Source organism: Lepisma saccharinum, chromosome 3, assembly GCF_977018435.1.
Source record: "Lepisma saccharinum chromosome 3, izLepSacc3.1, whole genome shotgun sequence".
Lineage (NCBI taxonomy): Eukaryota > Metazoa > Arthropoda > Insecta > Zygentoma > Lepismatidae > Lepisma > Lepisma saccharinum.
This window is the reverse complement of record NC_139231.1, coordinates 118,085,558-118,098,969: the sequence shown is the minus strand read 5'-3', so window position 1 is coordinate 118,098,969 and position 13,412 is coordinate 118,085,558. Positions and strand designations below refer to the sequence as shown.

General features: G+C 40.0%; 1 protein-coding gene across 4 annotated transcripts in view; it reads right to left on the bottom strand.

Annotated features, from left to right (window-relative positions):
• LOC145985357 (uncharacterized) overlaps positions 1-13,412 on the bottom strand; it is a 218,044-nt gene that overhangs the window by 168,324 nt on the left and 36,308 nt on the right. For 3 of the 4 annotated variants that reach the window (XM_083119274.1, XM_083119273.1, XM_083119275.1), the window contains exon 8: positions 1,689-2,421. The exons of the other annotated variant lie outside the window; for it this stretch is intronic. In XM_083119274.1, the coding sequence (XP_082975400.1) occupies positions 2,282-2,421 (140 nt within the window). In that variant the 3' untranslated portion in view covers positions 1,689-2,281. Of the gene's footprint in view, positions 1-1,688; positions 2,422-13,412 lie in introns of those variants that run through there. 4 annotated transcript variants of the gene reach the window in all.

The window sequence follows — 13,412 nt, the reverse complement described above, 5'->3', positions numbered from 1 at the left end:
AATCCCTGCTTAGGTACGAGTGTTCTTTGTGAATGTCCCTTCATCAATTTAATCATCCCCATTGGCGAAATTAGCCAAAAGCGGAAGAAAAGCGACGATACATAACAAAAATTTAATTAAAATCAAGCAAAATAATCCTGCAGTCTATTTATGCTTAAAAACGTGACCACTAAATGCATAATTTTAGTGAAATGATACACATTCACCAGTCATGAAGACATCAGAAAAGGATAATTCTCAACGAAGTCCCAAGTTACAATACCATAACAACATACAGTTGTTTGAATTAGGTTATTTTACGTCGCTTTTCTCCCATACAGAACTCACCACATGTATTTTCCTAAGTAACTTCACTGTCAATTAACGTTTCGTTAAAAAGTAATAGCTGTGAAAAAATTTCGAGGAATTAGCATTTCCATGGACGAATGACACATCTCAAAATAATACCCGCAGGTATTGTATTGTAGGTTCACACTGAACGAAAGAAAAGCATAAATCACTCCACAATTCTCATTGTCTCCACGCCTTCTACCATCAATATGTGAAAACAATTCACATTATTTAACAGAATAAGGTAAAAAATTGCGTATTGTATTTGGATTATTGACAGTGAAAAATAAAAATAATGGCAGTTTAAACTATTTTCATGGTCCTTTTCGCTTTCAGGGTTCCCACTCATTTACCCAAATCAAATTCGCTGATCTTACCTGGTTTTCAAACTACCTTGACGGAAAATTCCCTATCACCTTGGAAAGCTTTTAACTTGTGTAACACGATAAGAATGAGCGATGATATGAGGAAATTAATGAAGAGACACTCACAAAGAACACACATGCTCAGGCCTGGATCCCTAGCATCGTAGCGCGCTGTTCTAACCACTCCGCCACTGAGGCCAGCACATACTCGTTTAGATGTAATATTTGGTTACATGAGGCCCCTTCCGTAAGAAATAATCCACGCCACGTCCCTGATCCGATGATCCACATGCTTCTATATACTTTCTTGGAACGATATTTCCCGATGTTCATGTATTTGTAAAAAATCAAGGTTCCCGATTGTTAGGGTGCATATTATAAGAGAAACAATCTATATTTTCCATTTCATTCACGTTTGTATTATCTCTGGAATTCCAGCCAGTTATGAAAATTACAAGAATACATAAATAATACCCAGAAAAGAATTACAATAAACATGTAGCTTTTCATTATTAGAACCAAGCGCAAAAACACTGAAGGACCTACTACAATATGATAATGATTACTGCTAATCATATCCAACATTGCTATTCAAGTTCATTTGTATTTGTACTACAAGTGTTTAAAAATATATTCTGGCGTTACCTTCCGATAAACTTGGAAGTTAACTGCACTGATATCTGGCTCCCAACATGTATACCTGGTGTACGTATTCAAACACACCAATAATTGCAGGAAAGGAACTTGATTTATATTAAACTACTCAGACTACTGTACTTTAGATCATGCAGAGAATTAGCAAGTCTGTAACGATTCTGTTCTATTAATTTGTATCAAAGCATTGCATGTCGAACAGAATCCATACAATGTAAAGATTTAATGTCATACTATCAAAATGAGCATGTAACAAAAAGAAACACACAAAATATAATCTGCGCAAGTGTGCAACGTCAATCAATATTTATATATATATATATATATATATATATATATATATATATATAGTATATATATAATGTATTTATAACTGAATGTGGTCTGAATTTCAAGAATAGGTTGACAAGAAACAACACTTTCCTTGCAGTGTTTTCGAAATGCGAGGAACACTGATTCTCAGATAAGTACATATGAATTAGAACTTTAAAAATGTGAAAATTGTCCTTCAAAAAATCAAAGGTAGAAAAAATTAAGGACTTCAGATCCTTAACATGCACTGAACGTAATAAAGGCAAAGGTGTCTGATTTCCAATTTTAATTTCTAAAGGACCAACTTCTTGAGACACATTCAATTTTCCTCTCAAGGTGTTACGATATACCAGCTTCGAATTGCCAGTTTCGAATTACAATTACACTTTTCGACCATTTTGGTACCTCGATGTGAACCAGGAAACACCACAAGAGATCTACAAGTAATGCCGTTCCGGATCAGAATACATTATTACCATGGATGCAATATATCATAAATCCTGTTTGTTTCTTTTTTGTGGCACCTTACACAAGGAAATTTGACAGTACAACGTACACACCCAGCCATAATTACAATATAGCTCTTTTAGAGAGCATATTACACAGAATCAAGCAAAACATCACTCAAAAAATTCGGCCACCTCACTCAACTCTCTCTCCCTCGCTTGTTGGTGAGCCCAGCGGTCTTCTGCTAGCTTTGCGCCAACACGCCACTTGTCGTGGTAGATGCGTTGTCCACATCCTTGGCATTTCTTTCCTCCTAAAATGACCAAGAAAAATCCAGGTTGACACATAACACCCCTTCACTCAGATATTGAAGAACGGCAGAAAACAGCAAAGGACAAGTGGTAAGGAATCGATAGTGACTAAGAATGGTTGAAAGTGAGGCATCATGACAAACGAAAGGAACAAACTTGGGCTAGTCATGTGGAGTAGGGTCTTGGAATCACACAAGATCAAAATTTACACAATACAGGAATTGTCAAACAGAATGGAAGGATTTCAACATGTTATTATACGGAATAGGTTAACCACAGGGCTATAATTTGTATACACGTGTGTAAAGCGACTGGGAAAGTCTTCCTGAGAAGCACACAAGTTGTCAATGTCACTTTGCACCCATCAATGTGATAATCAGGTTCTTGCCTCGCCCTTTGAAGCATATTGACATCAAGCTGTTTGATTGCTGGCTTCTGCGATGGAGTCGAGTCAAGGTTTCACATACTCCGTGCCCACGACCCATTCACACAATCAGATCGGGGGACCTAGGAGGCCATTTCAAAATATAAGCGATCATAACAGTATCACGGCCAATCCATTGATGTGACAATTGTACATTTTTTTTCTTTTGTGAAATTTTATGTTCTGCGTTGCTTTCTGCCACCTTTGCTTAATGGTTGGGTGAACTTGGGACACTCATAAAAAAACAAGCATGTCCAGGTTAGGACTCGGAACTCGGAACTTTAGGTGACGAGGTTCTCAGTCATCCACTCAACAGTTCGGTTACCAAAAGGGCCTTTGTAGCGTGTGAAAAAAACTTGTTTGCACGCCTCATGTCTTGAGAATCAGACGTACTTGGAAGAATCTCAACGTAGCAGCAGTGGAAGCAATTGTTGCCAACGGGTTTCAGTTTCAAAGAGAGGACAGGAAACTGATTATCGCGGTGACCTTTTGCACTTAGTAATTTCCCCAGTAATCTTCCACAGCTATGTTACAAGCGTGTTTGCGAATTGTAAACATGGGTTCAACCTATTCCAAACAATAACATTTTGAAAGCTTTCAAATCTTTCTCTTCTAGATCCGTATTATTTTATGCCAGTGAAAAATGGGCATTAATACTTACATCATTAACACCTTTATACAAAAGTATTTAGTAAGACATTTCTTCCTGTAAATGAGAATGAGCAAATGAAATACATGTTTGGAGGATATGGACGTAGCAACTCTTGTTGATGTGATGGAATGCCTATATAGGCAGAAAGGATAATGGGAGAGTGCCACAGGAAGATGTGGAAGCGCCTTTTGAAGAGACCGGGGGAAGGGGATACCTAAAGGTAACCCACATGAAATCGATGGGAAGGCAATGTAAAAGCAGATCCAAGGCATATGACGAATGTAACAAATTGGAATCGGGTATTATTGAAAGGAAGGGAGGATATGAAGAGACCAGCATTCAATTTTCATGTTCGACACATCCGAAAAAGAACACTATATTCCTTTCCCGGATTCTTTGGAGTAAGAGAACGCGAACGCGTTCTGTGCGCATGTTGAAGGGTGTGCGCCTTGTCCAATGAACGCGCGGAGGGGAGGGGCATCCGCGGGAGGGGGCTCATTCGCGGTCCAGTAGTTCCGTAGTAAACATGTCAGCTCGCAAGTCTAGGGGAATTCTGCATTCAGGAGAGCGCCTCATAGTGTTGAATGTGTTCGAGAACAACTTGTTTGAAAAGTTTAAAACACATGGCTTTTTGTTTTTTACAAAATGTTTAAAACATGTTTTTCAGACTTGTTTAAAACACATTTTGATACATGATGTTTCATAGTTTGTGGTTATTTTCATGTTTTTTGAAAATGTATGTTTAAATATGTTTTATTTTTTTTCTGTTCTTCGTATAGCATCAAAAGACAAATAAACGTGTAATATTATTTGTTCTTTGTGTAAAACAATACACTGGCCATTGTTAAGAATAAAAGAAGAAATTGGCAGCAGAAAGCGTTTTGCTTTACGGCCGTTACACCGCGCAGCACTTCGTTGCTTTCATCCCGCACCCTTCCCCACCTAGTCTGGCCCCGCCCAAAAGCTTTCCCCTCTGCGCGTCGCTACTCCAGAGAATCCGGAAAAGCAGTATAGTTCTTCATTAGAAGAATATACGAAGTTGCGAATACCCTTATTAAGGTGAATGGAGATGATTTATTGATTTGGTGTTTTAAGTCCACTTTATACACAGTAAGGCTAATCGGGACTGGACCTACAATTTAAAGTGGGACCCGAACCACAATGTGCCTCTACCGGGTATCGAACCCGGGACCCCTTGATTACAAGACGATGACGCTACCACTGCACGCACCATCGGGGAGGCCCTTGAATGGAGATAATTACGCAAATACGAATATGAGTACAATTCATGTTCCACAACAATTGACGAATCTCAAATCCATTTTAACATGATTTTACAGTTGACATTCGAACACTCAAGCTTTTTTTCAAGCACAAAATAACCGAAGATCGAACAATAGAGTCGTAAAAATAATATTTTTGTTACTGAAACTTTAAAAAATTCATAGTCATGCCTATGTCTTTCGAAGTTCTATAACAACATTCCGTCCGCAGAATTGTTTCAATTTATTAATCATAAAGTTTACTCAAAATTAAAATCAAAGTTTCCAACACCGTTACGAATTCCCCTTCATTGTTAGACAACCAATTTCACAAAAGGCATCGGCAAGGTTGCATAAAGCTCAGGCGCTTTTATTTAGTGAAGCAGCATTTTGCACATTATGACTTCAAGATTTTTTCGAGAGCAACTGTCAAGTCCAACAGCAAGAAAGACATGGGAACTAACTAATAACAAGACTGCTAAGCCTATGGAAGTTGACCCTTAAACTTTCACATGGAAAATGAAAAAGATAACTCTTTGGGTATCAAATTCCTTCAAGAAAACTATCATGACGGATAGGATACAGATTCTGCTCTTGGATTGTCATAAAATTTCTTACGTACATCAGATATACTTTCAATTTGTAAATAATAGCATTAAGATGTACACAAGCATAAAATACAGAGATAATATTATCCCCCGTCATTACCTTCCTAATATGCGTTATTGCTGTGTTTTTTTATCAATTCGACCTTCAATCCATTGCTGTTTTCCAACATTCCAATTCTCCAAGTTTTCCGGGCGACAGACGTCCAGTAGGTATGCATCTCGTCTCCCGTAAATCGTAAAATGCATCAACAAAATATAACTTAGTGTGCGCAGAAGAAAAGCTACATCCAAGGAACGCATGGTTCCAATAACTGGTTGAAACAGTTTTTGATTGATTGATTGATGGATTTGGAGTTTTAAGTCCACTTTATGCACAGTAAGGTTAATTCGGGACTGGAGCCACAGTTTAAAGTAGGATCCGAACCACTATGTGCCTCCACCGGGTATCGAACCCGGGACTTCTTGATTACAAGGCGACTACGCTACCACTGCACCATCGGGGAGGCTCATTTGCAATGAAGACCGTTAATCAAAGCAAATCTCTCAGCCACTGAGGTGGTCTGTAGTTGTTTGGGTTCTGTTCCAATCCAGGATATGGCATGGATGTTTCTTTGTGGTCAGTTTTGAAAGTTCGTCTTTCACTCTCATCGTCCTCCGTGACGGAGTGGTTAGCACCTCGCGCTACGACGCCAGGGGTCCTGGGTTCGAATCTCGGGCTGGCCATTGATGTTTGTAAGTGTCCATTCATCAATTTCATAAAATCATCACTCATCCCCATCTTCGCAAATTAGCCAAAAGTGGCACAAAAAGTGAAGTAAAATAAAGCAAATCAATCAATTAATCATCGTCACAATTAACACTGAAAAGGCACAAAAACACGTATAAATAACAAAAAGTACAATACAAATAACCTAAAAATAGGTAACATGTATAGATTCGAAACTTTATTAAACAGAAGTAACTTTTTCAACATTCCAAGGAGAAGCTTACGTGCGAAATAATTTTCATTACAATGCCCTATACCTTTACGGTAGCTAGTACCTGGTGGCGTAATAAGCGACGTCACTTTGCATTTCCTCCATTATTTGTCCCCGGAACAAAGCAGATTTAAAGACAATTGCAACCTAGTTAGTCTGCTCTGCATCTGGCAGGTTCAGTTGGCATCTGTCCAAGCACGGCCCACCCGATCTATATAGCACCCGGACTGGTCCACCTCCGACAAGGGAACACCTTGACCTCAGGCAAAAATGCCATACGACAGTTCACGTGTGACACACAGGTAGATAAACGAGCCCTTCCACACACTTCCCCCGAACGTGCGCGACAAGAGTGGGGTGGTGGGGGCAGGGGAGAGGGGGGCAAAACGAATCTTGAGTTCCGTTGCCAGCTAGAAACACTCAAAAGACAAGGGTGCGATTTTCCATTTAAGGTCGATTACCATTCTTACGTAGCTATTCTACTTGTTGGATTAACCGCGACGATGAGAATGAATGAGGAACGGATACGATTAATGATGGGACAAACACAATGGTACATAAAAAGCTCTCGAATCTGGGACGTCGCAGCGCGCGATAATAACCACTCCCCCACGGAGGGTGGCGAAATGCATGTTTTTCTTTTTTTTATATTATCCAGGGCAGAAGAGAGAAGTCTCGGGGAAGACGCGGTAGATACTGTCTACCTACTAGTAAAAATCACATGTAAACTTTTATAACGAAAACTTCATATTTCGACTAGTTGAAGGGCACCGACCCTTCTCATATGGTATAGAGACCAACACATTGTCTCTCCTACCCAGATATGTGATTCGCGAGCTTCGAGATAAGACGTGACTACTGTCTATCCTCGTGCGTGTGCACGGGGAAGTAACAGTGACAATCCTTTCATAATTACTCTGCGACTGGTAAAAACGGACTCATACTGGCTCATAGTATCTCAATTCCCAAACTAGCTAATAGTTCTAGCTCTATCTCTCTCTCTCTCTGTCACTTCGTGATTTGATTTGGTTTTTGTTATCTAGCTTTTTGGCTACTTTCGACTAATCACGACGATGAGGATGAGTGTTGATATGATAAAATTGATGGACACTCAGAATGAACACCAACTCCTGGATTCGAACCTTGGACCCTTGGCGTCGTACCGCGCTGTGCTAACCACTTCGCCACGGAGATTGTCTAAGCCACTTTACTTTGTAAATGTTAAATAATCGGGCCTGAAGTCTTGATAGTCCACATAGGAATCTCTATCAATCCTACTTGCATTGTTCCTGCTCGTATTCATTTCCTTGTTAATCACACATGGGTGATTAAATTAAGATAAGTATTTGTAGCTTTAGGTTAATCGCGAGGACAAAGACAGAAGGAATATATATATTATCCATCACAGCTTTAGAATGATAAACTTCATGATCCTAATTGTGCTACTTACATTACATAAACATTAAAAAGTGCATTCTATCTAATTTCTTTCAAACTTTATCCGAGCTACCCTAACAGAACTTTTAACGAAGAGTATGAACATTCCCTGTAACCTTATTGGCATCTTCTTACAACACTTTTCTGTCTCTTCAGTTCAATCGCGACGATGAAGATGAAGGAAATGACACGCACAAAAGGGAACACCCCATTTCGAGACTCGAACCCGGTACCTAGGCACAGTTTTGTGTTCGAAATACTCGACGCTATGTAAGCTATGAATTGCGAATGTTATTAAAAGCTTCCCTGATGCCGTTATCCCCTTGTAATGAAAGGGGTCCCGTGTTCGATTCCCACTTTTAGACTGTCGGCCCATTCCCAATTAGTGTGTATGGCCATGAAGTTAACGGAAACGGCATACGAACATTTTAACGAATGACAAGTTTTTGCCTGTGAAATATTTATTAAAGTTTACTTCAAGAATCTGTTCTCGAAAACCAGAGAAAACAAAGAGCGAAAGAATTCAGCCAGTTTCGCAATCCCTCTCCAAGAGCACGAAAATTTCAGCAGCCAAACATGGAACCGTCAGCGGGCGAGTGGGCGGTGGGGGAGGAAAATTAGCTACCAGAAAGACGAGAGACAGAAAAAAAAACAGGCGGGGACGGATCACGGATTTGATGGCCTTGTTTGTAGGCTGCGAATGGGTTCGAACCCGGTTATTCATGTGAGGACGATCTGCCCCAGACGGCGCCACGGGTTGGCGGCGTCTCTAGTCTCCCGTCACTCTCCCGAAGCCAGCGAACCTTTCCCCATTTACCAAAGCCCTGCGTCACACTCTCTTCACCACGTCAACTCTACGTTCGGCCTTCTCCCACCCCCACCCTCGCCCCCCTTCCTTCACCTGATTATGTGTACAAAGCTAGTGTTACAGACATAGAAAGAAGAAATATAATTCAAGGAACTAAGGAGATGCAAATATTTGTACTCAAATTTCCTTGGTCCGATCGGTAAGGTGTCGGACTGGGATACGGGAGACCCCGGTTTGATTTCCGAGATGGGTGATTTCAGTTAGAATTCTTCCGTTAGAATACTCACCCAGTCTCTAACTGAATTGTTGTTTTAAGTCTATTTTATGCACACTCAACTCGCTCGGCCTGAGAGGCGACGGGTTTCGATAGTTCCATATGAGTCCCCCCCTCCCCCCCAAAATCCGTTTTCTTCTGTTAAGTGCTGAGATGCGTGGATTTGTAAATGTAAACGATGCACCGCCCTGAAACAGAAGGAACTTAACGTGAAAGGTCAATAGTGTTCAACTGTTTCTCCCGTAAAATCTCTATTACTACTGTACTGAGAAATGTATGCACAATATTCATAATAATACTGCATATATCATCTTTTTGTAATTCGAGGCAGTCTCAGTCCCGTCCACCTCGAATTGTCCGTATGCTTGCGTGGTTGCCTCAGAACCTGTTTAATTGAAGAAAAAAAACAGCAGCCACTAAGCTGCAAACTTTCCCAAAATCTCAAAACATTCTCAAACCGATGTTTTTTAAAACCATCCATCAGATGAAAAAAGATACGCTCGCTGCAGTAAAATTTCTCCACCTGTAAGGGAATTGTTAAGTTAAGATATAAATCAAAGTCGTCACAACATGACATGTGTCCAATTAAGAATGGTGAAGCCTTTGTTTAAAATTTTCAAATATATTTATCCCTCTAAACAAAAGCAAAGCTAAGCATAACACACATCATAATGATGAACTTGCATATGTAAATTACAAAGTGCCCTCATATCTTCCTTCACCAACCTTCTTAACGAAATCAACATTCAAAATTGAGTTGTTTACATTTCAAACGGTATTTGGTGTTTACAACATCCCTTTATAGGATTCAATTTATCACATAACCTTTCCAATCCGATATCGCACTATTCGATAAATAGGGATATTTTCATACACGAATCCAGCATGAAATACTGTCTAAATTTCTTTATACTTTCATGTACGAATATTGCATAAGTTTTACTGACTAACGCACTGCTTGGTCAAAGTATCGTAGAGTAACTTAGAAATAACGAAATATATATCACTCATTAATAGAAAGATAGGAATCTTTGTAAGTCAGTTAGTATTAACATTACATTCTGGTAGCAAGAGATATTAGTGTTGAGCAAGCATTAAAGTAACACAGGTACGCGGAAATTGCTAAAGGCTTGATTAAGATTGGAATGTGAGGAGCGAATGACTTTGATTCAGGAAATATCAGTGGACTGAATAAAAAGAAACTAGAAAGTAAATGAGAGGACTTTTGTTATTGGAATTATCAGGAGAAAGAAGTTAAATTGGTAAGGGACCGGAGTTGAATACGGAGCAGATTCTTTCAACAAAAACAGGTATTTATCTTTTACCGTATCATGCCAAGTCAGTCTTAAAGAGTGTAAAATCCATGTTAGTGTTGCCATTCCATTATTTGTGCACCCCTCGTATTGGGCCAGTAGTGCCCTCAACAGCCAAGCGAGTAGCATTAAGCTACGCCACCCAGAACTCATCCTCATACCGCAGGTATGTGAATCAACAAATCTTGGAAAACATGACACATGCGAATGAAAGATTGCTATTGTAACGAAGACTACATAGTGCCTTACGTATCAAGCTTCTTGTCCCTGCCAATAATTTGATGACCATAAGAAATCCAGCGGTATATGACTTTCCGCAAACTACGCTCGCCGATACGTTAAGAGTTGCTACTCTTGTCTAGAGCGTAATTCAAAATATTTGATGGCGATATTGCTTCACAAAAGCGACAAAGCTGCACTTGCTTACCTCATAAAAGCAATGGCTACTGTCGCACATTCGTGCAAACTAATTATTCTTGCAACAAGATTCCCACAACACAACGTTGCAGCAGGCAAGTTTATAACTCGATATACATGACACTATGCAACAATTGTTCCGGAATGAATCACTGAAATCATAGTACTTTTAAATTTACTTTCGCACTAATTTCTTTTCATTGCGCCAAAATACTTTAATCCGGCGTCATTTGCTGATAGTACCAGATCCTATTCACAGAGTGTGGCCGCGGTGGCTCAGTCGGTAACGCGTCTGACTACCACGCTAAAGGTCCCGGGTTCGATCCCCGGCCGGTTCAAATCCGGGAACTTTTCTAACGATGGAAGCGGCCCCGGCACCCACCCAGCGTCGAATAACATGGGTACCTGGGGGAAACCCTGTGGGGTAAAGGCGGTCGGGGGCGTGATGCTGATCACATCACCCCCACTCAGGACCGGATCACGAAAGTGTGGGGCGTTACCCCCACACCCCCTATACGCCTTCATGGCGTGGTGCTATGCACAGGGGAGCACTTTACCTTTTTTTACCTTTTACCTATTCACAGAAACACAGTTTATTTGCCGCCGTTATGGATTTTTCAGCAAATAATTTACCAACGAATAACAATTTTAACTTACACTTATAAGTATATTCAAATAATTAGAAAATGTCTTTAAGACCTAGTAAAAGTAATACGAAACTAGTCTGTAGTACAGAACAAGTACGTACAGAGAACAAGCTTCTCACATGATAGTCTAATATAACCAGCAGCGAGGATAGCTGCATTAGTGCCATTAAGTTAAGTTTTTGATTCAAGACATTGTTCATAATAGTTTTGCCGAAATGGTACACAACACACCATCTATCGAGAACCAAATCGTTATAATACAAATTACTACAACATCGGGACTCTACTGTTATCTCCAGAAATTGTTATTGCCTATTAATTATAAATACTGAACAGACCCCAAACCTAATACAAAATCTTATATAATTTTTATATATCGTGTCCAGAAGAGTCACCCTTAAGGATCTTCCGCACACCAACGCCATTATTTAAAGATGAGAGAAAGCAACTAGATATTGGGTCAACCCTGGAGGAAAAGGTGGTCGGAGCTTGGTGCAGATCAAATCACCTCCCTAAATGGATGAGATTGTGAACGTATGGGGTCCTATACGCCTGCACGGCTTTTTTCCAATGTGCAAGGGCAGCTCACAATCACCATTTTTCGTACACTAGTCGTACTCAGTCCATTAAATTTTTGAATTTCGAATGCGAATACAAGAAAGAAACTACTATAGGATCAATATCGATGCTTCTTCCACCCCCCCCCAAAAAAAAATCAAAACACCACGAATCTAAAGAGGTCTCCATCTAATTATGTTGATGCACGTCTTCCAGTAATTAAACCTATGCTGCATTATGTAATGACGACCCTGTTAACTAATGTCAAATGGGACGAGATGATTAATGCAGGTCTTGCTCCAAATGTCACACGAGCGGAACGCAAGTCTGCAACGAGGGGTCACGCGACAGAACCATCAGTTCTCTTACTCTCCTTAACTACTACTCGTGTGGTCATTCTCTGAGCACAAAAAGCTTACTGAGGCATTTCCGACATGGAAATTGTTCGGTCGGAGGAAAATATACTTTTATTTGAAAAAAAAAAAAAAAACGCAAATGGTGTTACTTTCACATATCATTGGCAAAACAAACAGCGTATCAACATTAAATCCATCTGCAACAAGTAGAAGGATCAAATCGTGTTAAGTTGACGAGTTTCTTCAAGGTTACCATTACACCGCACAACATTTGACGGGAAAGGCTCGGCTGGACCTTCGGCCGACTCCAGCGAAACTGTTTTCGAAATTTCCTCTTCTTTAGAAAAACTGCTTTGATGTTTCAAAATCTGAAAAATGGTATCTGCTTAGAATACCTTTTACAAAATTAGCGTGAATCTCCGTGTGAGTCACTTTCGCAGTATTTTAATATGCTTACGTAGCCACGAAACTACTACGAATATGTAGACAACAGCAATAGCAAAATACACAGAAGTTGCACGTAAATGCTATGGAAGGAATTCTAAGCTCATATATATTTTTTTTCAAATTTTGGTATATGATAGCAATTTTTCGAAAGGATAGGAAATTTCGAAAACGGATTCGCCGACGGAGTGTGTTGTGTGGTTCACTCACAATCCCGTTATTGAAGGTTCTGGGTTCGGGTCCCGGTCTGGCCATGGGTGTTGATTGATTGATTGATTTGTTGTTTTAAGTCCACTTTATGCACAGTAAGACTAATCGGGACTGGACCTACAGTTTAAAGTGGGATGAGAACCACTTGTGCCTCCACCGGGTATCGATTACAAGGCGACGACGTTACCACTGCGCCATCGGGGAGGCCTGGCCATGGGTGTTAATTGACGATCTGTCAATTCTCATGGTTGTCGTTAGCCTAAAGGGGTAAAAAAAGGGGGCATAAAGTAAGAAAAACCCACAATAAAATTTCATTATGAAAGATCATACGGGAAACATCGCGTTTTAGACGTCTACTTTACGCAAAGCTACGCTAATCGAAACTAGACATACAGCTTAATCCGCATACTGAAACGTGAACTGCAACTGGGAACTGAACCCGTGATTAGAAGGCGATAACGTTAACCACAATGCTCTTCGGGACCTGAAGCAAGTACAATTTTCCAGTTTTTCCATTCTCTAGACATTTTGAAAGAGGAATCTACGAACAAAAACTGACATTCATTGGCATAATTTATGTCATGATCGTATATCTGAAACCAGGTA